At 42.7% G+C, this 25,770-nt stretch overlaps 1 protein-coding gene across 1 annotated transcript in view; it reads left to right on the top strand.

Moving 5' to 3' along the window:
* Positions 1 to 1,561: 1,561 nt before the first annotated feature.
* Positions 1,562 to 25,770, top strand: part of TOX3 (TOX high mobility group box family member 3) — a 102,934-nt gene continuing 78,725 nt past the window's right edge. The window contains exon 1 of the mRNA XM_081201201.1: positions 1,562 to 1,680. Within this exon, the coding sequence (XP_081057327.1) occupies positions 1,579 to 1,680 (102 nt within the window). The 5' untranslated portion in view covers positions 1,562 to 1,578. The remainder of the gene's footprint in view (positions 1,681 to 25,770) is intronic.

The following is a 25,770-nucleotide window of genomic DNA, read 5'->3' as shown; positions in this document are numbered from 1 at the left end:
CTCAGACTGGTTCCCACGTTCAAGGGGTTACAAAGGCTTCCCTTCAGATGCCCGCCTGCGAGCCAGTCTACCCTCTTCCTCTCTGTCAATAGAAAGTCTGCTGCATACATACACGTGTATTACACTCTCTTCATTTCCCCTCCCCTGGCGGCCCGGCAAGCTCAGAGGAGCGAACCCCAACCGCACTGCCGAAAGTTCTGGCTGCGGTGCGTAACAGACCCATGGTCCCCATTCACACGTGCACTTGTCTCTCTCTCCCCCCCCCCGCGGCTCCCCTCCTCTGCGCACGTGCGCTTCGGTTTCCTCTCTCCCCCTCAACCTTCGAGGCGGCCGGCCGGCCAAGGAGCGCGCGCGGGAGGGCGGGGCGGGAGAGAAGCGAGCGGGCCCTGGCTCCTTTGGACGCGCGCGCGAGGTAACCCTCCTCGGCGGTGTGCAGCTGAAGGGAGCGAGAAAAAGAAAAGAAAAAAAGAGGGGGGTAGTACTGCCAGAGAGCGAAGCGGCGGCGAAGAACCCGCCGACCCCACCACCAAGTCCTCCCTTCGGCCTCATTCAAGTTGGGCGGTGCCAAGAGCAGCCGCCACCGTCGCCCCTCTTTTGGAGCACTTTTGGGGCGTGTGTGTGCTTGGAGACAGCGAAGCTGCCTGCCCCGCGACCCTCCCTCTCCGCAGCTATCCGGGGCTCCTTTTCTTTGGCGCCTTCTTTCTCCCCTCACGAGTTCCTCTGCCCTTTCTCTCTGTCCACACACACACACAAAACAGTCACTTCCAGAAGAGGGGAAGGGAAAAGAAAGAGACACATACAGAGAAAGAGAAAGAGAGAGAGAGAGAGAGAGAGAGAGAGAGACCCTTGCGCCGGCTGCCTCGGCGGCGGAGCGCGCGCCCGCCCGCGCGCCCGGTCGCCGTTCCCCCCTCTCCTGAGGCAGGCGGGAGGAGGGGGCCCGAGAGAGAGAGAAGCCGAGAGAGTGAGAGAGAGCCGCTGCTTCTGCTTCTTTCTCTCCTCAGAGCCGGGCGCGTGGCTTCTTTGTGTGGTGCAGCTGGTTCTGGAGGCAGAGAGAGAGAGAGGCAAAACCCGGGGGCTTGCCATTGGAGGGGGGTGGGGAGAGAGAGAGAGAGAGCGGACTGAGAGAAAGCTTTCGCCCCACTTCTCCAGAGGCGCGAGAGGCTCCCCCTTCTTGCTCCCCCCTCACCTTCGCCTCACCTGTGCCTCTCCTTCCCCGCCTTCGGCTCACCTGCCGCTCTGCCCCCTCCCCTCCCCCGTCTCTATCATCCCATCCCTTGTTTGTTTTTGTCCCCCCCCCTTCTCTTTCTCCCTCCTCTTCCCTCCCTCCTTGTCCTCCAGGAAGCTTCGCCTCTTTCCACTTCTCGCAGATTCCCAAACAACTTGAGCAACGTTCTTCCCTCCAAACCCGGGCACTTTTTTATTTTTATTTTATTTGGAAGGTGGATCTATTGAGAGCCTCTCAGAACTTCACCCCTTTTTGGACCACACGGACCTCCTCTCTTTAACTCTTCTTCCATCCAACACCCCCTTCCTTCCCCACCCCCCTGCCCCAAACACCCCCCCCCCAATCCCTTCAACATGGATGTAAGATTTTATCCTGCTGCATCTGGAAGCTCCCTTCCTGGAGACCCTTCCAATCTGGACTTTGCCCAGTGTTTGGGTTACTACAACTACAACAAGGTGACTACTTCTTTAATTCCTCCCCATTTTTCTTGTTTTATACCTTTGTTTCTGGTGTGCCTCTCTAGTTTTCCTCATAATATTGTGCCTGGTGGTGCTCTGTTTTGCGGTAGTATATTTTTGTTTTTGTTCTGGGGGGTAGGTGGAACGAGGGGGAAAGGGCACTGCAACTGCTGAAACTTTCTTTCCCTGATGTTAAATGGGGCAGCAATTTTTTAATCAAAACTTTCTCAAGTGTTCTCTCTAACGCTACCGCCTCACTGCTCCTTTCCATGGCCTGTACAAAAAGCCATCTCTGGCTCCTGTTGTTGTTGCTGTTGTTGTTGTTGTTACTACTCCCCCTCCGCAACTTTGGAAGGATAATCCCTTATCATTTTCTCACAATTCTTTTGAAATAAAGCACAGTTTCCCTTGTAAACACACACATACAAATGTAGGGCTTGCGGAATAGCTACTATTTCATTGGCCGTGGGGGAAATTGCTGATGAAGGGAAAGTGTGTGCATGGTGTATCCGGGCAAAAATGGGCTTGTGCAGTTTGCAAAGATGCTGCTTTCTGCTTTACTTGGAATCCCTGGAACAATGGGCAGTTTTTGCTGAGGCTCTAAGAAGTACTTTGGGAATTGCAGCCAGTGAGCAGCTGCCACTATTGTCTTTCTTTCTTTCTTTCTTTCTTTCTTTCTTTCTTTCTTTCTTTCTTTCTTTCTTTCTTTTAGTTTGTTGTATTGTATTTATTTTTAAAAATATCTGTTTTTTTAAGGTCAGATCTATTTCTTTTCTTACAGTCCTTGGTATTTAGAGTATGATAAAATGCTGATCAGAGATTGTGCTTTGCTGCCCACTCCCCCCCAACTCATTTGGGTCCCACTTTTTTCACATTCCGCCACAGTTAAGACATTAACTAAGGCATTAGTTCTGACAAAGCATGCTTGTGTGGAGTTTTATTGAAATCCGTGGGATCCACATCCCAGAAAAAAAAATGTGTTTAGGATCTGGGTGACAAAGGTCATTCCAAGTGGGAATTAGTTCAGTGGATGCATGATTCCTTGCCTGCTAACATTACAAAGCAAGCGAATTGTTTCATTTGACTTGTTTGTCTGCCGGAGAAGCTGTTGGTACTACTTAGCTCCATGGTTTATTTACATCTTTCTTGTGGCAGTTTATAGATGAGAAGGCAGATGTAGCAGCAGCAGCAGCAGTCAGCAGAAGAGAAGGGCACTCCCTACCCTAAATGCATTTTACAAATAATAATAAAAAATGTTTCAACCACAGCTAGTCTGTTTTTGCAACCGGGAAGGAACAGGGAAATGCAAACTTAAAGAGAGACATGGTGACTCATGCTATTCTGAAAGGGACTTCACTGTTTGCATTAGGCTGTGTCAATAGCTCACGGAGTTATTAACACGGGGCCTTCATACATGTATATAAAGATCCCTTTCACAGCTAGCTGTCTCTCTCCACCACCACCACCACCACTCTGCATTTGCCCAGACTCTGGGGCCCCTTGTGAGATACTGCCTGTTGAGATACTGTGCAAATGGTTAACTGAATGAAGAATGTAATGATGATTACCTAGGTAATGCATGAGAAAAAGGAATTGGTCGGGGGTGGGAAGACGGAATTTTCAAAACAATATCTGCGGTTATCAAAAGTTTCTTACTAGGGGATTGCTTGAAAAAAGGATGTCACCAAAGCAAGCTCTTCTTTTAAGAAGGCTCTGTTTTCGAATGTGCTTGGTCAGGCATGATGGTCATGTTTGATGGAAGCTGAACTGGTGTTTGCCTTGTCCCATGTAGCCATAGCATACCAATTCCTTTTCACCAAGGTTATGTTAAGCTGCTCCTGGAGAATGCATGCCTGAGCGTGCTCTTGGGAGATACACCACTGAGAATATGAGCAAGCTGCTGCCTTGATAGTATGAAAAAAGAAAAAGAGAGAGAGAGGAGGGACTCAACACAAATTAGGGACTAGAGCATCACCTTTGATTTTTAAGAGTTTTCAATGCTCTGAATAACTCTGCACAGTCGCTTGTTAGGGCAGCCAAATGTATAAAGTCACCATCATTTAGAGAATGGCTAAATGTTTGCTGCACTTTGTATTAATTCATGAACATTTTTGAGCTAAACTATATACCAGCCATATTTTTTTGTTTGTTTATCCTTGGTGATAATGAAAAGACACTGTGTACATTCTTCTTCGTTTGCTATGTGCCTCTACAGCGTGTGCCTCTACAACATGTGAATAGCTCCAAAATTAGAAATTTGCAGAAGCAGACCAATTGTAGGTACCTTTTGAATAATGTTCCATTGTATCTTCAGCATCACGAGGAAGGAAAGTGTGAAACTGCTGTTGGATACAATTTCTTAGAACACCAATCTCCTCAAAACAAAACAAAACCAAAAAAACACTAAACTGGTAGGAAGCTATTAACTCTGTTGCACTTTTCCTATTGCCAACTTTAATTAAGGTGGAGGATGGATATGACTTGGGCTGTGATCCTGAACACACTTTGAAATAAAGATCATTGAAATCAATAAGCTTTGTAACAAAATGTGTTTAGGATCAGGATGTTAAGACGAAAATTTTATTGCACTTTTAAAAAGTAAGTCTGCTAACCTAGGGGTTTACTCTAGGGTAAACAGTTTGAAGCCATTGGTTGCAAATCTCATTCTGATTCATATAGTTTTAAACCACAGATGGTTGGGTGGTTGATGACTTGTTCAGATGAACCTTGCTTCTTTCTTTTGCTGAGCTCATCCAAGCTGCTCCTGGTTGCTTTGTCATCGAAAATGCCTTTGCATTAGTGTATTTTTACATACCTAGCTATAAGCTGACGTTCGTAAGATGTGTATCCACCATTTGTAACAATGTTGCAGCAATGTTAGTAGTTGCATTAAAAATAAAAATCAGTGTCTAAGGCAATAATACTGTGGTCCATAAGAACCAACTCCTAGGGGCCAATGTCTCTTTGGCCCACCCAATAAAATATTTGAGGGGGCTGCCCCCCCAAACTTGATGGACATTGCCATTCAAATGGTGTATGTGTGCCACATCATGTGATCAATTGTGCAGGACAGGGGTTACCTGCCCCCCCTCAAAATTTTGTTCAGGTTGGCATTCCTGCTGTAGTCATTGCAAAGCTTAAGAACAGGCCAGCAGTATTGACTGGCAATGTAGTAGGGAGGACATTCTTCTACATATGGTTGAATACAATGGGCAATAACACAAAATACATCATTTGTGTGTGTCTAGAATAGCTCATGGGTTAGAGCAGGCTTCCTCAACCTCAGCCCTCGGGATATTTTGAGACTACAGTTCCCATCATCCCTGACCACTGGTCCTGCTAGCTAGGGATCATGGGAGTTGTAGACCAAAAACATTTGGAGGGTGAGGTTGAGGAAGCCTGGGTTAGAGTAACTTCAGGAAAATCTGAATTTAATAGGATTTATTTAGAGTGAATGGTCTGAGGCTAGGCAATTGTGCAAGACTTCATTGTATGTGTCCATAGTTTAGAAGTTTATGCTATTTGGGTTGCATATGGACTATTAGGGATTGAATGGCTTTGTCCTTGCCTCATCCTTGCTACATTTCTAGTGTACCATATTAAGACATTATAACGTGTAAATTCAGTCCTGTTTGATGGTAGGCTGAAGTTGATGGGGTTGTTCCAGAGTTACTGGTTTGAGAAGTTTGCATTTGCAGGTCCATCTGCAAACCAGTCAAATCTCATTAGGATTGGTGCTTCACCTGCTTTATAGCCAAATAAATACTGTTGTACCAATCTAGTAGGACAGATTTTTCTCTTCTCTCTCCCATGGACAAATATATAGCAGGGAGCAGGGGGGGAGCACAGGAACCTGCCTTACACCAGGCCAGAACTTTTGTTTGTTCAAACCAGTATATTACACTTCTAACTAGCAATGGCTCTTCTGGGTCTGAGGCAGATGTTTTTTTCCACATTACCTGCTACTTGATCCTTCTAACTCAGAAGTGTGAAACCTGTGGCCCTCTAGATATGGCTGGATATTCCCATCACCCCTGAGCATGCTGGCTGTGGCTGATGGGAACTTGAGTCCAATAACATCTGGACATCTGGTTACAAGTTTCCCAACCACATTTCTAGCTAGAGATGCCAGGGGCTCAACTTCTGACTTTGGCTTGCAAAACATGTGCCCTACCACCGAGGTGCATGCATGCTACCTCTGAAGTATGTCCTCTTCCCTGGCACACACACTCTGTTGAGCTTTTGAGAATGTTTCCACCTGCAATATATTATTGTGCCACGTGTTGTTAAAACTTCTCTGTTAAAGCTTGCTTTGGAACAATCATATTGAAGGGTGGCATATGAATCTATAAAACACATGAATGATGGTGGGTAGGGGGAGAGAAGCAGGTTGCACTGGGTTCTAAGTGTATCTCTCCCACCCTACAACTGATCAGTTAAGGGATAGTAGCAGACAGGCTGACACCCCATTCACTTGATCAACAATGCCACCATGAGTATGTTGGTGTCCTTTTGGGGACATTATGTCTTTGCTACCCCCCTCTCATACACTCTCAAACAACTGGGTTGATCTGGAAAAAGACTGTATGTGGCATAAGCTAAATTGCTTCATGCTGTGGGTTGTGGCACACTGCTTTCATAAATAGACAATTTTGGGGGGGGAGGGAGAGGGAGAGCGATAATACAGATGATGTTTCACAAGACAAGGCACAGCAAATGAGTTTCTGCAGCTGCAGTTATCTAAAACATTGAATGCAAACACCACAGTTGGGTAAATAGATGGTACAGATAAAAGAAGGAGCAGATGGCCAATGGATGCTTGTATAGCTTGCAGTGCGAGGCTTGGCTATATCGCTACACTGTGGTGACCCTTTACCTGCTTACGCTCTGTAACCAGGAAGAACCATTTAATTTCCCCCACTTTCCTGCCTATGCAACCTGCCTAAACTTTCACCCTGTGTAAGATGGAGAGCAACAGTTGCTATCCGTGTGGCATTGTTTCCTGGGGGTTGGGCTGCAGTACGACCTGTAGCTTTGTATATTCTGTATGATTGTACTCTTCCTACAGTAACAACTAGGATAGAACTGAAAGTGGGGCGTGATTTCCATGAATCCTTTTGGCTGGTGGGCGGGGTGGGGTGGAGAGGGGAAACAATAAGACTAAAATGTAGCATTTTCACATTTCATCTGAAAAGCATCAACATCTTTGTAATGATAGACTCTTGAGACTATTAGGCTAATTTTTCCACAGAAGATCTATGCAGTGCATTTACCTTGAATAGTGTGCACTCAATTTTAATATAGACTAGACTAGTTTGTCATCTCTCAGAATTTTTAGTCCTGCCAAAAGTGAGGTAAAGGGAGATAATATGAGTGTTTTGAGGTCAAAGGTTGAACGTTACTGCATCTTTGTGTGTGATGAATTTCACTGAACTTTCTTCACTGAACTTTCCAGGAGACTTTTGTTAAGTTCTTCCTTATTTTTCCAGTAAAACGAACTGTGTATCATTTTATACCGCTTTTGGAAAGATAGCTTTAAATTGGTGTTTTATCAAACTGTGTTCTGGAGAACTTGGTGGCTTCCCTGGATGCTCATCAGAGGTTCTTCAATGAAACAATCAGTAATGGTGGATAGGTTTTCCTAGAAGTTAAGCTGCCCATCACTACTTAGGCTCTCTCTGTGATACACATTTAAATCAGTATCATGCCACTTTAAACAGGCATGGCTTCCCACAAAGGATCCTGAGAACCGTAGTTTGTTAAGGGCACTGAAAGTTATTAGGAGACCCCTATTCTGCTCCCAGATCTACAAAATATAGAGTGGTTAATAATCTATCCCTTTGCCCAGAGAACTCTAGGAGTTGTAGCTCTGAGCTGGTATTTTTGCTTTGTTCAGTACTTATGTGTGCGTTGTTGATTTTTTGCTTTTCTTGATAAATAAGTCTGCTGTCAAAATAGCTAAGGAGGTAAGCACAAGCTCCCTGTATTCTAACATGAAGAGAGGTGGCAACAATTCTGGCTTAAGCTAATATAGCCCAGGGAAAATGTCACAAATACTTAACGATGCAAACAAGCCATGCGGGACCATGACATACTGCTGCGCACTTGGTAACTAGGTGTTGGTTACCACGCAGGAGGAGCATCAGCTGCTGGTGGTTGATTTTGTGAAATCGACAGGAAGCTACCTAAACACACTGAGAGGAATGCCAGTGCCTGTGACTGTAACTGTATGGACCTCTAAAGGTTTGTCTTTAATAGAGGAATTAGCTATCAGATCACACACACTGCCCTGGGCAAACATCTTGTTGCAGATGTGTACAAATGGCAACTCGATAGGAGTCTAGTGGCTCCTGTGTAACAGAACATCATATTACAGGGTCAAGCTTTGTGGCTTTCACACCCATATCCTCAGCTGGCCATGTTTAATGTGATAGTGTTTGGTTATGCTATATAGCCTAAGGCAGGCTTCCTCAAACTCGGCCTTCCATATTTTTTTGAGACTACATTTCCCATCATCCCTGACCACCGGTTCTGCTAGCTAAGGATCATGGGAGTTGTAGGCCAAACACATCTGGAGGGCCGAGGTTGAGGAAGCCTGGACTATGGTAGTGAAACCACCAAGAGTTTGAGCCAACACTATTGCAAAGTATTAGACCGAGTGCACAGTATAGCCAGCAAGTCATTCATATTTCCAAATGGTTTGGGGCTGATTCTTCTTGACTTGTTCTGACATGGTGCTGACTTGGTGCAGGAGCATAGGAAGTATTGTGATTTTAGATTTTTTAGTGTACGCAGCTTCCTTTTTATTTTGACAATACGTTAGAGATTGGTTCATTCTGACGATGTTACAATTTCTATTTTCTGCGGTGTGCTTTTTACTGATTTAAGCTTGGACATTTTGTGAACTGCATCAAATATGTTTGCCCAGAGAAGTCTATATACCAACCAAATAACTGTCATTTCCTGTCTTGTTTTTAAAGACTAACTAGATGTTCTACATAAAAAGGGACATTTTTCAGATTGCTTGTTGGCAGCTGTACTTTCTTTGTGTGGTGTTCAACATTTTGATCTACTGGATAGTGTTTGCTCTTGTGAAGCTGATATGAATTGGCTTTCGGGTTTGTTACCTGGTCTTATGAGTGCTCTGATGAGTAGTCATTGCATCACGTTATTTCCAGACTCAAATTACATTCATTAGTAGCTAGCACAATGTTTCTCCAACTTCCAGAAGTTGGGTCCTTTGATAAAAACCTATGCTTTGGTCTCCCTGAAGTTGAAACAAACTATCTGTCCCCAGGTGACATGCATTCATTTTGCTTCTGAATATGAGAATTTGTAAACTGAGACATTACTGCAAACACTGGCACCCAAAGTGGAATGAAGTAGGATGTCTCTAAGCCACTGCCCTCTTAAAAACCTTGCAAAGGGAAGCCTTAAAACAAAGGAGTGACTCTTTTTCCCATGTCAGATTGCCAGTCACCCCCACAAATCTCATACACATCAGTTAGAGTCCAGTGCCATGAGATGGTTATTTTAACTTGTGCTCATAACTGCTGGGGGAATTATAAAGCTGTATCTAATGTCTGCTGGCGCAAGGAGTTTTGCACTAGCAGATGTTCAAGTTTTCATGTTGTGCAACATAATCCAATACAACAGTTGCTCTAGCAGAAACTCGTTATTCAACAGATTGCACAATCTATTGTACAGCAAAAGTTACTAGCAACGTTCAACTTGTGCAAAACATTTTGCCAGCCAAAAAGGTAGGACACTATAGGACTTTAACTTAGTGCTACATTACACACAAGCCTAAGACTCTGTGTGCATGAAGATGATATTCCTCCCTAGATTTTTGCACTCCCTTTCCAAGTGCACCTCCAAAGGGAATGTTATCAAGACATTATGAAGCTGAGCTGTTATTAATCACCAGTGAACTCAGTTTGTTCTGCTAGACTGATGCAGCTAATTTATTGAGATAGTATACACTGATTTGTCCAGTGCAACTCAGAATTCTTTCTTCCTGGCCAAGTGTCAGTGAGAGAGCCTTCTGCAGCTATTCGTCTATTCTGTTCTTCTAGTAAATAATTGACAAGCATCATGTCAACCATTAATAAAAACACAAATTTCTACTAGTCTGAGACTCTATACTGATTATCACTTCCATGGAAGGGGTTACCACCATTTTGAATATGGCTTTATTGAATTGTATTATTTTGATGAATTTGTTGCTGCTGTTTGCTTTATTTATATGCTATTGCATTTGATAGTGTAGTGATTGCAATAGTTGGTGGTTGTTTTTTATTTAAAAAATGCTATTGTGATCAGTGTGAGCTACTTTGAGCTCAACATTTGTTGGGAAAACAGAACACAAATATTGAATTAAATCAAAATATTTCATTATCAGTAGCACTTAACCTGTCCGTCTGTGTTGGATTTTATAACTGCTGGATTGGTTACATTTATTCATGGTTTTATTGAGTTGTCGTTTGTATACTTTAATTGTATCTTTTTTACTGTGCAGAGCAGGGGGAGATGCCTCTGAAAGAACATAAAGTAAAGGAGAGAGTAGGGCATAATGTAGATACTTGGGGACCTAGTACCTCTGCATGAAAATGATCAAGGGTATAGTGGCAAAAGGCAGTGGTGTCATTGGAAGTGCATCATCGTCCCTAAAAAGGAGCCTCTTAGCAGGACTACAAACTTAGATGAAATAACTGGTGACTAGCATACATTCCAAAAGAATAGAAGGAAGTGGATGGTGATGATGATTATTATTACTAATTTGATGTATTGCCTGCCTTTCATCCAAAGCCCCTAGGGTGGTTTAAAACAATTTAAAATACAACATTAAAAATGATTTAAAACAAATTGCAATCACAAGGATGAGGTAGGTCCTAAAAGTATATATCTTAAAAGGCTGAATTAAAGAGATGTATCTTCAGCATTCAACGAAAACCATACATTGAAAGTAACCAATACACCTCTGTGGGGAGGGAATTTCTTAACTTTGGCACTGCCACAGAGAGTGCACCCTCCTGGGCCAGCCCCCAAGCTTCTGCAGGCAGTGAAAACTACCAAGAGAGGCCTTTTTGTTGATCTCAGCCCCAAGAGGGTCTGAAGGAAAGAAGGTCTTTCATATATTTTGGGTGGTATTCAACACTAGTCCTACTCAGAGTAAACCCACTGAAATTAATGAACCTAAGTTAGTGATCTTTGTTAACTTCAGTGAAAAGGACCAGTGTTGAATGTGACCTTTTAGGCTTGAATCATTTAGGGCCTCAAACTAACATGAGCACCTTGAATTGGGCCCAGAAGTGAAGAGGTAGCCAACAGTGTTCGAAACTCCCATTGTTCTAGGCACATTTTGCGACAGGGAACTTCATTAGTGCAAGCAGTTTTTGAGCAGTAATGTGCCTAGGATTTCAGATTAAAACTGCAGAGTAGAAGGAAAGGAGGACCTTTTTCTGCCTCCCCACTTCTGAAGGCTGGAGAAGAGACCCTCTTAAGAATATTAGGGGTGCGGGTGGGGGAAGGATTAGACCATGTGAAAAATAAACATAATATTTTAGTTGCAGTTCATTCATTTTCAGCTTTGTATTCTTGTTATTAAAAAACATGCCTAAACATTCTGTTGTTGCGTCTATAACCTAGGTTTAAGGTGCCATTTAGCTCCTAGCTTTCATATCTCAATTTCTAACACTGGTAGCCAATGCAGATGATGATTCCAAGTAAGGCATGGAAGAAGAACTGGAGGAAAACATCATGAACAAACTAAACATATGAGTGAATCATTGCCTAACAATGGTTCAGAGACAACAAAGATGCTACATTGCTTGCTACACACACGCAGAAGCCATGAAAGACTTTCTGAAGAGGGTTCAATATCTTGCTTAAAACATTTGTGTGCCACTTCAAGGTGGCTGTGATCAGCCTGACCAGGAGCCAGTGAGGTTGTACCTCAGCTGGTTTTGGTGGGAGCCGCATTGGGATGTCCGTAAGAGGCCCTACTGACAGGACAGGTATGGATGGTGGGATCTCTGCCATTTGCATCTTTCCTGGATCGAATACCAGCTGCAGTCACTTAGCCCTAATTGAGGATTGGGTCAAGAGGCTTTTTGTGCTTTCTGTAGAATGCTGAACACAAAAGTGGTCCATGGTTGTGTCATTGGTATTTCTTCTCTGATATCATAGTGGAGCTTGCCCAGGACAACTGTCATGGCCCCCTCTGGTTGCCATCTCTGGTCCTGTACAGAAAGGGGTAGCCTTGGGCTAGGAAGCTCATTATGGAGTAGGATTTGTTAGAACTTGGAAAAGTTAAGACCTATGAGCAACATTGGTTAAAGTACTCAAGTATTACCTTCATGAGAATTGTGATGTTTAAATGTCACCATGTTGGTACAAATTGACTGAATAGTTTTAGATCATTTTTAGGACATGTGTTGGCAGGTGATGCCTGCTACTTATGGCATCTGATGTACTGGGATATTTCGCAATTCTGGTCACCAAGGCTAGAAAAGCAACTACGGATCTCTCTATCAAATTGCGACCTTGTCAAAACTGGTTGTCTGCATAACTGCAGGTGGCAAAGAAACACTTGCTGTTGAGCTGTAGGTAGTAGGCCACTATACCTTTTCCCCCTGCCATGGAAATGTTACAAAATATGGCTTTCCAGTGGCTAGTAATCCTCACCCCAGACATAATGTTGGAGTTTGTTTAGACCAGGGATGGGAAACCTGTGGCCTTCCAGATGTTGTTGGACTGCAAGCCTCATCATGTCTGGTCATTGGTCATGCTGGTTGGGGCTGGTGTGAATTGGAGTCAAACAATACCTACAGAACCACATGATCCTCATTTCTGGATTAGATGTATGGTAGGGGTATGAAGTCATTCTGCATACTTTGCTAAGATGGTATTCCTGGCAGCAACTCTTTGGTGAGTGTGCTGTATGGACTGGCTGATGGTGCAACTTGATTCTAATACTTGCATGCAGTTTAAGCTTACCTTTAATTTGCAGAATGATGTAGTGAGCTTGTGCAAGGAACATTTTGCCTTCTAACTGTTAAGTACCATTTGGGGGGGGGGTTGATGGGGAATTACCACACGAAAAAGTTGCAAAAATAAAAATAAATTGCACTACATTGAAATATACCAGCTGTTCGACATTCTGCCTCTATCTTGAGCCCTTTTATGGTTTTGCTGATGGGAAACTAATTTTGGGCATTGGCTTTAGTTCAGTAGCTTTTTAAATAAACAACCCTTCTCCCCCTCTTAGTTATTGAGTCAATTACATGCCTTTTGCTGAAAATATTTAGCAGCCACCAAAGTTCTGAACAGTCTGTTAAACATCCTCAGCTTGCATGCTGCTAGCATGTGCACTTTAAAAATATTAAGTAGTGTGTTTTTATCTTATTGCTGCACTAAACTCCCCCACCTTGTTGGGTGCCTGTATGCTATGCCTTGGAAAAGGAAGTTTTCTGGCTGAATACACACCAAACATTTTAAACATAGTTTCCTCCAAAGAATCCTGGGAGATGTAGTTTGCTAAGGGTGTTAGGAATTATAGCTACATCTCCCACAATTCTTTGGGGGAAGCCATGTGCTTTAACTAAGGGACGCTGGTGGCACTGTGGGTTAAACCACAGAGCCTAGGGCAGGGGTGGGCAACCTAAGGCCCGGGGGCCGGATGCGGCCCAATCACCTTCTCAATCTGGCCAGCGGACGGTCCAGGAATCAGTGGTTTTTACATGAGTAGAATGTGTGCTTTTATTTAAAATGCATCTCTGGGTTATTTGTGGGGCATAGGAATCCGTTCACCTCCCCCATATAGTCCGGCCCACCACATGGTCTGAGGGACGGTGGACCGGCCCATGGTTGAAAAAGGTTGCTGACCCCTGGCCTAGGGCTTGCCGATCAGAAGGTCGGCAGTTCGAATCCCCGTGACAGGGTGAGCTCCCATTGTTCGGTCCCTGCTCCTGCCAGCCTAGCAGTTTGAAAGCACGAAGTGCAAGCAGATAAATACAGTGGTACATCTGGTTAAGAACTTAATTCATTCTGGAGGTTCGTTCTTAACCTGAAACTGTTCTGAACCTGAGGTACCAATTTAGCTAATGGTGCCTCCCGCTGCCACCACACCATGCCGCCACCGTGTGATTTCTGTTCTCATCCTGAAGCAAAGTTCTTAACCTGAGGTACTATTTCTGGGTTAGCAGAGTCTGAAACCTGAAGCGTCTGTAATCTGAAGCATCTGTACCTGAGGTACCACTGTAGGTACCGCTGTGGCGGGAAGGTAAACGGCGTTTCCGTGTGCTGCTCTGGTTCGCCAGAAGCGGCTTAGTCATGCTGGCCACGTGATCTGGAAGCTGTACGCCGGCTCCCTCGGCCAGTAAAGCGAGATGAGCGCCGCAACCCTAGAGTTGTCCGTGACTGGACTTAATGGTCAGGGGTCCCTTTACCTTTACTATGTGCTTTAACTGTATGGTGTGTACACAGCCTGTTTGGAGACAATGTGTGTGTTTTTCCATTTTCTGTTGAAAACATTCATCTGTTTGAAGAAAAAATAGTGCCCACATTTGACAGAAGCAGAGATACCTCCCCTCAAGGTTTTTAGTTCTTCCAGGTTCTGCTCTTTCCACTCATTTACCAGCTCTTCCTTTTCTTTGTGTTGCTTTTGCTTTTTGTGGCTGGGGGGGGGGTGTGTGCTTTCTAACGTTTACTCCTTTTCTTCTTCTTACTTGAGAACTGCTCACCTTATTCTAGCACCTCCAGGCAGACAGTTCTGCCTACAGCTTGTATGATTGTGTGTGTATCCTCTGCATTTGGCCAGAGGGGCTTTTAATTCTGATTTGTTGCCAGCACTGTGGTTGCAGCAGGATAGCAGATTTCATGTATTTGGTTATTTTGACTGATCACCCACCAGAACTACCTGAAAGCAGCTTTGCATTATTATGGATGCCACATGCAAACCTATTTAAATTGCTCTGGGTGGCAAGCATCATGGCTACAATCCTAATTCCACCTACTTGCAAGTAAGCCCCATTGAATTAAAGAGACATAGTTAGAATTGCAATGCTAGTTACTTGCATGCTGATGCGGATGGTGTGGCTGGAATGATCTTAACACCAGTGGGAAACTTTCGTTTTAGCTTTTTTAATATAAAAAAATTAAAATTATATGCTGCCTTTTGGAGCATAGCCCACCAGGGGTCGTTCATGGTGTCATAAAAACACAGTCTAAAAATAATCAGAACTGACAGAGGCAGCAATGTTAACAGTTATTAAAAAGGCCAGTTGAGACAGAGACTAATATAGCAGCTAACAGAGCTATATTCTGTAAAATAGCTCTCTGTAACGTAGGAGGCTGCCTTAAACAGAATCAGACTATTGGGCCATCTTTCTCATTATTGTCTACATTGCCTGGCAGCAGCTCTTCAGGATTTCAGATAGGGCACATTCTCAGCCCTATCTGGAAATGCCAAGTATCGAAACTGGAACCTTCTGCCTTCAAAGCAGATGCTCTTCTACTGAGCTATGGCCCTTCCTCAAAAGAACTTGTTTAATAAAAGGCAGTTAAAAAGAAGAGATTAAGAAAAACCAGTGAGGCTGTGCATCCCCAAAGAGGATGAGGAGTTCCAGAAAAGGTCCTGCCTTTCATGCCCACCAGCCAAATTGACTTTACAGGTGGGGCTTACATGAGCAGGATGGACAGGTCTATTTGGCATTGGCACCGAATCACCTCAGTTCTTTTGTGCATGGCTGGATGCAAACAGGATGTCATAGAGAAGAATTTAAAGTGGACTTCATATTGAAGTTGCATAAGGAAGAATGATAGTGAATTTTGGAATGGGGAGAGCTCCAGAAATTGCCCGGTTGGAAGCAATGAGCCATGGGGCAGGGTGTTAGCCCTCATTACTGAAGATTGTGGTTCACTGTCTCACTACGTAGTGGGTAGGACTTAAATGAATCTGTGACAATCTCATATAAAGGACTTGGTCATGGTAACTGTAAATCAGGAACACTGATTACCCATAATAAAAGCAACCCTGACAAAGGAGAATGTCTCTTAAAGCTTGCATTGCTGCAGTTAATCCTACATAAATTTTGATAGGTCATACATTAAATTGATAATGAGCTGTCCCCCATGAGCTCACAGTTATATCATATATTGAAGGCAGAAAAAAACAAAGGGCCATTGACTGTCCATTTGTGGTTGTCCACAGGATACTTGCCTACCTATATGAACTGCTTAGAGGTTATGGGTGATTAAACAGTATTTAAATGCTTGAATAAATACCTCTGAAATGAGATCATGAACATATAACATGTTTAGTTTGCCTGGAGCAATCGTGTAGGTTACCTCGGCAGCCAGGGAGAACTCTTCTATTTTATCAGATAGAAAGTGAACACTGAGGTTTTGTGGATCACAACAAATTGTCCTAGTTTCTAGGATAAAGATGGCTGATAGCCTTGGAAAAACAAGTGATTGAGTGCCATATTAACATCTTAAAAGCTATGCAAGTGCATTATTTGTTGTACTTGGCCTTTATGAACAGCAGTTTGGGGTGATGCAGCCCACAGAGATGTTGTTGAAATAGAGGCAATAATTCATCTGCTTTGATGTTCTTATAAGGTCCAACTGTGAGCCAGGATATTTTAATAACTGTCTGAATTCTTATCACTACCTGATCAATGAGATCACCAGAGTCTTTGCTGGTGGTCCCCTATGGCTCAGATACATGGCTTGTAACTATGAGATGCTGCACATTCAGTGTTGTGGGCCCCAAGCTGTACACGTCTCTCCCAAATGAGATTAGAAAAGCACCTTTCTTGCTGAACTTCAGGTGCATGAGAAAGACTTCATTATTTCAGCAGGCATGCTAAGGTAGTGTTTGGTTTTAAGATGAATTTGTATTTTTTATGTTTTGTAATTTTATACATGCCACTTAGAAATGCCAATAATTAAGTGGTATATAAATACCTTAAATAAATTAAAAATGAAGAAAAGGGAAAGTTGACAAAAGTTATAGCTAGTGGGGAAGCTCCCAACCCTTGTCTGTTCCAGCAACATTGTGTTGGTACCAATGTTAGAAACTGGGATAGAAAAGCTAGGAGCCAAATGGCTTCTGGGACCTGGGTTGTGGGTACCAAAACAGAATGTCTAGTTGCCTGGGGGGGGGGAGGGTTGGCAACACTTTTTATTATTTTGATAAGAATGAATTAATATGCAATTTACATAAGTGACACATTTTTAGCAGAAATTGTTAATACATGTTTAATTGGGTGTTTACAATAAAAATATTGGTACCGTACTTCAGTTTTCAAAACACTCTACTCTTTATTGTTAAATTCCTTAACATATTGTCTATCCTTAACGTATACTTTGAAGCTTCAAAGCACATACATTTGAGTAATCCTGGAGTGTCAGCCAGGCACAAAAAAATGGCACCCAGACTTTTTGAGGTGCTTGTAAATGGAGAATTTCTGGGCGCAAAATGCAGCTGGCACCCTACTAATTTTAAACCCTGGTTGGGATGGAAGAAGGTGTCAGAAAACTAGGGATAGTTTGTCCAGTTCTAACAAGCTTGGGAGGCATTGAAGTTAAGCAAGACTAGGGGCTTCTCCAGACATCCTTTCCATTGTGCATTAGTGATGATCTGAGCTCATGCCACTATAGGGGCAGTCACACATGATGGCTTTCATTACTGTTTTCACCTGCAAAAGTTTTGGGGTCCACACTGCTTCCTTTCCAACCAGTACATAGCTCGTAACTTCCTGCTGAAATCCCATTAACTTTTATGGCACATATATTCTGGTTCATTTTTGCTGTAGTCCCTCCAGATAGCAATAATGTAGTAGCATCAGGGCAGCATCACGGGACAACTAATAAAGCAGACTAAATTCACAAATAATGTATTATTATTGTGTCAAGAATGTGTGGCAGAACTGCCTCCCCCCCACCCATAAACAAAAATGTTCTGGAGTTGTCTTTCAGATGAGAGACTATGGTTGGGTAAGAGTTGTCCAACACTGGACAATACAGTGAGCTCTTCAGTATCTGGGAGAGCTCCCAGGAGAGACTGGCAGTTCACTCTGCCACTGTGAAGATCAGTGAGTGGTCCACAACACAGTTGTGTCTGCTTGAGATCATATTTGGGTAGCAGCAAAGAATTATCTGCAGTAATGGAGATGGGCTTGGGTGCTGGAGATCCATGAACATTGTGCATACATTCTAGTTTATGAGTCCTCAAGAATCTTAGATTGTAGTCACCTTGAGTCCTATTCAGAGTAAATCCACTGAAGTTCATTAACTTATTAGTCATCCCTGTTAACTTAAATGGGTCTAATTTAAGTAGGACTAGCATTGAATACTTCTACCACCCTTATTCAATGCCTTCCAATCTTTTCTGAAACAATGAAACGAAAAAGGAAACAATATGCCGATGGTAGCAACTAAGAGTTTGTTTTTGGCTTCCTGGTTGTGAAGGTTCTGTAAGAAAAAACAATGAAATGAAAAGGAATGAAAATATATGCCCATGGCAGCAACTCAAGGGTTTATAGTAACCCTTGTGCTGCATAATGGTGTGATGGTACTTAAATTGTGCTGTGTACCATGTTTTTCTCCTCCCTTTTATCAAGTTAAGCAACTTCCTTTGCATTGAATAAATGCAGAGAAGCTGTTTTTAAGAAAGCAATTAATGTAGCAGAAACCAATGCACCCTGCTGTTGAAAATGACTTCCCTGCAATTTTCTTTAAGAAAAAAAGCACCAACAACAATATGAATAAAAAGTAAGAGAAAGAGTTCACCAGTACAAACTAGTGTTGCTTTGCCATCTCCCTTTAAAAACAAAAACAAAGGATTTCAATTCATAGGGGAATTAAAAACAAAACAATGACTTGGCCTTCATAGGGAAATTCACATATATGTCTAGAAGTCCTGTAAAACATGATTGATTGCCTCTGGGTGGCTACTTTGAGAACAAGATGCTAGATTAGATGGACCATTGGCCTGATCCAGCAGGCTCTTCTTACGTTCAGTGAAGTAAACTTCACCATCCACTAGCAGTTCTTTGTGCTACTGTTGAGAAAGCTCTGACCTTGAAAAGCCCTTCATGGCTTGGGACTTGGTAGACCACCGTTTCCCATATCAACCTGCCCAGACCTATTATCAACCTATTATTCTGAGGGAGTCCCCCCGCCCTGTATGTTTGGTTGTATGTCCCTGTTGTACACAAGGCCAGAATTGAGAAAGGAAAACACACCTCTCTGTTCCTTTCTTGCCATAATGTTTTTGTTAAGTTTGCTCAGTAAAGAGTTATTAGGACTTCTGGACCTTGTCAGCATTATTTAAGGTTCCCCGTTCCTGGTGATGCTCATTAAATACACCCACCCACCCACATAGAAATGGTTTTGTGGAAGTTACCTCTTTCGCTCTTTCCTCTTTACCTGACGAATACCCTTAGCCCTTTTTTGAACAGAATTATTGTTGCTTGCCACACAGAAGCAAATTATTTAGTCAGCAGTAGGGAATTGGCAATTACTCATAAGGCTATGCTGCTTACTGCAGTTGTTAGGATTATGGCTAATTGTTATTAAAATCTAATGTTGCTGTCAGAATGATCTTGTGTGTATAATTGAGTCAGCTTCTGTTACTTTGATATCGATGACAATCTGTTATGTGCTATTTGTATCTTTTGATGTTAAGGCCTACGGCTTAACCAATTAACAGAGTCATTCATTCAACATGGCAATTACGGGAAAGAATCACCTATTTGCAAAAAAGGATCAGGCTGCAGAGTAGGAAATATTGCCCGGGGCACACAGTTCAACCACGTTTTTCATTATCTTTTCAGTAACTGGAAGGATGCAAACTTCTAGGAAGGCTAAAAACTTTTTTAAAATAAATGAACCTTCAGAACCCCAACACTTGCCTCGATGGAATTTACTTTTGAATAGGCAGTATAGGCTTACACTGTTTTTTAAAATGATATTTTATCCCATAATAAACTTGCTGGTATATTTGGAGAACCAGTGTGATGTAGTGGTTAGAGTGCTGGACTAGGACCTGGGAGACTAAGATTCAAATCCCTATTCAGACTTAAAGCTCACTGGCTAACCTTGGGCCCATCGCTTGCTCACAGTCTCACCTACCTCACAGGGTTGTTGTAAGAACAAAATGGAGGGGATATGTATGCTACCTTGAGCTCCTTGGAGAAGAAGGTGAGATATAAATGACACACACACACACACACACACACAGAGAGAGAGAGAGAGAGAGAGAGAGAGAGAGAGAGAGAGAGACTTTTATAAGTAAAAACATTGGAAGTTGCTTTATACTGAGATGGCTGTAGCTCCATATAGGCCAGCCTTTTCTACTTTTGACAGTAATGGCGCTCTCTTTTTCAACACCTGGTGTCCGATTCTTTTAACTGCAAGAGCTAGGGTTTCAACCAACTGCCTTCAGTATCCCAAGCATTCACTCTCCTCCTGAGATCTGACTGTTATTGACCAAAGCTCCTTTCATTTGTTTGTCATATGTCAGAGATGGCCAATACGTTGCTGTCCAGATACTTTTGGACTCCCAAATCCCATCAGTCCCAGCCACTATGGCCAATGGTGAAAGAGGATGAGACTTGTAGCCCAGGAACATCTGGATGGCACCATGTTCACCACCACTGCATAGGATGTGGTGTGATTGAAAAATTGGAACCTATAGGGAAATACACTTTAAAGATTCTCAGCTCTTGAGTCACAAAGAGATTGAGATTATGCATCACGCTATATCAGTACTCAGTAGTTCCCAGCTGTATGTGTGATGGCCTCAATAAAAAAACCAAAACTGAGTTTGGTGGGATGTCGGGAGACATGAAAATTCAATCCAGGGGTGCCTATCTGTTTTTTCTTATAGGTTATCTGGGCCCAGTGCACTATATGTGGATTGAGCCCTCTACTCCACTTGCAAAAGAGGACACAAATTTGTGTAATATTTGCATAGACTTCAAACAATATGCAGAGTTGTATCTCCACTTGTGGGGTGAGTGTAGGGTCCTGAAAATAAACCAGAAGTGTCATGTAAGAAAGAGCTACTTATTTGTAAACCACTTAATATTTTAGATATATTACGTGGTTTATAAATCCTTTTAAATAAAGTCATAAGATGTCTGACAGACACAATATCAACAGAAGCAGCCTTTTCCATGATTTCCATACTAGGGAAGACTTAACCTCTTGCATTTCTTTCTGCCACACAAACTTTAAAGGCACAACCGCTCTGCTTTTCCTTACTGCCAGCCCTAAAGCATGCAAAGGGCCTGAGCTTTATGAGTTTCTAAACCAGTTACGCTACTATATGTCTTTCATCTGTTGTGTGGCAATACTACACTCCTTGCGACACCAGGCAAGATGGTAGGAGGGGTGTTGTGTCAAAATACAGTCAAGATTTACAGCAACTAAGGTTCATATGTCCACGCTTAGATGAATTCAAGATTAAACTGAACCTCACAATAACTACAGCAACTAGCCACTTTCCCACTTCCCCTCCCCCGTGATTGGGAAAATCAAGTGACTGGGCCTTTTGGCTAGTGGTTCTTTGTTTTCTGGAATGCCATCCTCTTTTCACATTGGCCGACCAGATGCACAAGAGCATTCTCCCCCCCCCCACTTCTGCAGTTTCAAGCGACTGATGTTCAGAAGCATTGCTTCTGCCTCCAACCTTGCTGAACAGAGTACACTGCAAATAATAGATGTTCACATGAGAGGAATTCTACTCGATTGTGGACTTAGTTCAGTAAATGAAACAAAGCATACCAGCTGTGAGGTTTGGATGAATTAGGCATACTGTACAATGAAAACAAATCTTGTTTTATCTCTCTCTCTCCCCCCCCCCCACTTGTGTTCAGTATCAATAGCATACAGAAAAAGAACAACCCAAGTTCAAGGGACTTGCAATTCTGCTTATTTTGAAAACTAGATAGTTCATGACTAAGCTCTTTTTAAATTACTGTATTGTATAGTAATCACTATAAATAGCTTCATTTGAAATGGCTTAAAAATCCCCTTAATGGAGTTTATTCATGGGGCTATATATGTGTTAATAGTGTGTTTATTAATAAAGGTGGTCTCCAACTGACAAGATTTTTAAAGCTAATATTAATTTCATTAAGGTGTTAAGTATGTTGGACAATACAATACTCCTTTTCAGAAAGTTTTACATGGCTTAACAAAAAACTACAACTGTGCAACGTGAACAAGATTCTAGTTTCATAGATGGATTCTTCTGAGATCCTTTGTGGTTATGGTTTCTTACCACGACACGAGAATGACTATTTTTCTTTCTCATTGTTGCATGTAATTAGAAGCTTTCTCTTGCCTTGCAGCTGGAACCTCAAATCATGTTTTTCTGGCAAAGATTTTGTTCATTTAAATGGGGCTGTGATAGCAGAATGCTTTGAGGATTGAGATCGTTTTGCTTTTAAGAATGGTTGGACAAGATGAGTAATTAACAACTATGCACCAGTTGCAACTATCCCTGTGTCTAAAGCAATCAGTGTTTGTGGTACAGTGTGTACCTTTGCAAATACTCCTTAAAATAGCAATTTTGCTTGCTTATCATGTACTGTGTGCATGCTAAATTTGGGAAATTAATGAATTCTCATGGCAACAAATGAAAAATGAAGTCGTAGGCAGATTCATCCCTACCCGCTTCATCTCACCCTGCCCCCAAATGAAGTCAACTTCTTTCAGTTCAAATCCCTGCACCCAGCAATGGAGCACAAATACAAGATGGGTGACACCTGGCTTGAGAGCAGTACATGTGAAAAGGATCTAGGAGTCTTGGTTGACCACAAACTTGACATGAGCCAACAGTGTGACGCGGCAGCTAAAAAGCCAATGCAATTCTGGGCCTCATCAATAGGAGTATAGCATCTAGATCAAGGGAAGTAATAGTGGCACTGTATTCTGCTCTGGTCAGACCTCACCTGGAGTACTGTGTCCAGTTCTGGGCACCACAATTCAAGAAGGACACTGACAAACTGGAACGTGTCCAGAAGAGGGCAACCAAAATGGTCAAAGGCCTGGAAACGATGCCTTATGAGGAATGGCTAAGGGAGCTGGGCATGTTTAGCCTGGAGAAGAGGAGGTTAAGGGGTGATATGATAGCCATGTTCAAATATATAAAAGGATGTCACATAGAGGAGGGAGAAAGGTTGTTTTCTGCTGCTCCAGAGAAGCGCACACGGAGCAATGGAGCCAAACTACAAGAAAGAAGATTCCACCTAAACATTAGGAAGAACTTCCTGACAGTAAGAGCTGTTCGACAGTGGAATTTGCTGCCAAGGAGTGTGGTGGAGTCTTCTTCTTTGGAGGTCTTTAAGCAGAGGCTTGACAACCATATGTCAGGAGTGCTCTGATGGTGTTTCCTGCTTGGCAGGGGGTTGGACTCGATGGCCCTTGTGGTCTCTTCCAACTCTATGATTCTATGATTCTATGATTCTATGACATTTAAGGTTTACCAGACATTAAATGGCTGTCCAGCCTAGGTCTGGTTTAAAGATAAAGAACCACGAGAAAGGACACCTGCAGGGGCCTTGAATTTGCTCATTAAGAGCACCTGGAAAGCAGACTGAGTGTGCACCTGACCTTCCTCACTTTGGTGATATAGATTTCCATTTAAATTACAGTGACTTGGTTGTATCCAGTGCTGTATGAGTCTGTCAAGGCTACTAGCTGTGATGGCTATGCTCTGCTTCCATGGTCCGAGGCAGTAATGCTTCTGCAAACCAATTGCTGGAAACCACAGGAGGGGAAAATGCTCTAGTGCTTGGGTCCTGTTTGTAGCTTTCTGGTTGGCCACTGTGAGACCAGGGCAATGGACTAGATCCAGCACAGAGTCTTCTTATGTTTTTAACCGGGCATAGGCAATCTGCCCTCCAGATGTTTCAGGACTACAATTCCCATCATCCCTGAGCACTGGTCCTGTTAGCTAGGGATGATGGGAGTTGTAGTCCCAAAACATCTGGAGGGCCGAGTTTGCCTATGCCTGTTTTAAACCCTCAAATGTTGGGACTTTCCACTACTTTCCTCACCTGTGCACCTCCAAAATTTACCTCTGACCCTCTGGTGTGGACTTTTAAGAATTCATGGATGGCCACAGGGGTAAGGAAAAAAAGAGGAAGTTCTGTTGTGTGAATGGAACAGCAATGTTGAATACAACCCGTTATTTATATATTTGTATATAAATTAGCATATGCAAATGTGCAGATCTGTGCACTTTGTCCTCTATTCTATGCATTTCCCTTTTTGGGGAGACATGTAGGTGGCCACCCAATTTCTATTTGTTACTTTTTAAAATTCAGAAACTGTAGTTTCTATTGTAACTCTGAATGTTAGCAGGGTATCATTATATCATGCCACCTTTATAGATTGAGAGTGGAGAACCCGTGGCCTTCCAGATGTTGGACTACAGCTCCCATTATCATGCAGGCTGGGACTGATGGGCATTGGAGTTAAGCAACATCTGGAAGGAACCAGGTTTTCCATCCCTGGTGTAGATTGTATTTTAAAGAGTAACTTCAATAGAATATAGGTTTGTCCCTTGAAGTTTATTTGGAGCTGGCATTAAAAAGATAACGGTGGGGTGGTATCCTGGTGTAGCAAGGATGAAAGTACAGAATTGTTTTAGAGGGGCAGATCTGGAGGCAAATAAACATAAGAGCCTGGCTAGACTGGGCTACGGATCTGTCTTGTTCTTATACTAAATCAGACCACTGGTTCATCTATCTAACTTTGCTATTGTCTGTAAAGACTCTCCAGTGTTTGAGAGAAGAGGTTTCCCCCAGACCTGTTTGGAGATGGCAGGGATTGAACATGGGACCTTCTGCATGCAAAGCAGATTCTTTTCCACTGTGCTATGTCCCACAGGGCTTCCATCAGTGGCCAGCCAGATGGATCAGCTGGGCATGAAGGAGCAGCACTCTACTACTTGTCCTCAGCAAACTGGCAGTCAGAGGTTCTCCGGATATTTTGCGTACCTTTGCAATGCTGTTTGGGGTCACTGGGCTAGGAATGGAGTCTTCAAATGCTCCCTCATGCCAGAATTTCAGGAAAGTGTCAATTCTGTGACTTCACCACATCAAAGGCGGTTGTTTTGAATCAGATGTTGGTTTGGCATCTTCCCGAAACAGAAATACTTTAAAGAGAACTTGAAAAGTATAAATAAATAGTGTTGGGCTTTCTTAACTTTTGTGGTTTTCTTTGCACAATTTTCCCACACAAAGATAATCCTTATCCAGGGAAATATATAGCCAGAATATGTGAAATGCAGAACAATTCTTTTGTTGCTATTCTTATAACATTGTTTGGCTGCGCAGCCAGTACATTAAGGTTTTGGGTTTTTTGGTTAACAAATTGACTACTTGCATCATTTTTTTGTGTGGTAGTGAAGCATGCAAGTTTAGAACCAAGTCAAAGCATTCATTTATTTATTCAGAGAGCCAGAGTAAAACTTGCAAAAGTTCATATGCATCATATATGAAACATAAACACACAAACACATGTACCTGCATTTGAAATACTGTGTACAGTTCTGGTTGCCTCACCTTAAAAACAAAGTTGTAGAATTGAAACCAAAATGATCAAGGGAATGGAGTGAGATCTATGTGAGGAATGTTTGCAGCATATGGGACTTCCTAGTTAAGAGAAAAGGCAAGGAAGAGGTGATATTACATGCATGGTATAGTGAAGGTGGACAAAGTAAAGTTTTTCTCCCTCTCATCACACTAGAACTCATGCCCTGTCCAATGAAGCTGAATGTTGGAAGATTCAGGAGAGATAAAAGGAAGTAGGCTTCATGCAGTGAATAGTTAAACTATGGAACTTTATCCCACAGGAGGTAGTGAGGGCCAACAACTTGGATGGCTTTAAAAGAGGATTAAACCAATTCGTGTAGGATAAGAGGCAGTTATGCTTCTGAATGCATTTCTGGAAACTGCAGGAGGGGATAGGGAATTGCCAACTTCAGGCTTTTGAGTGCTGATGCTTCTGTAGCCAAAATGACACCGCCCTCATACAAGAAGAGGAGGTTTGGGAAAACTTGGG

This window comes from Podarcis bocagei (assembly GCF_964188305.1).
Source record: "Podarcis bocagei genome assembly, chromosome: 7".
Classification (NCBI taxonomy): domain Eukaryota; kingdom Metazoa; phylum Chordata; class Lepidosauria; order Squamata; family Lacertidae; genus Podarcis; species Podarcis bocagei.
This window is presented reverse-complemented; position numbering and strand designations above follow the sequence as displayed.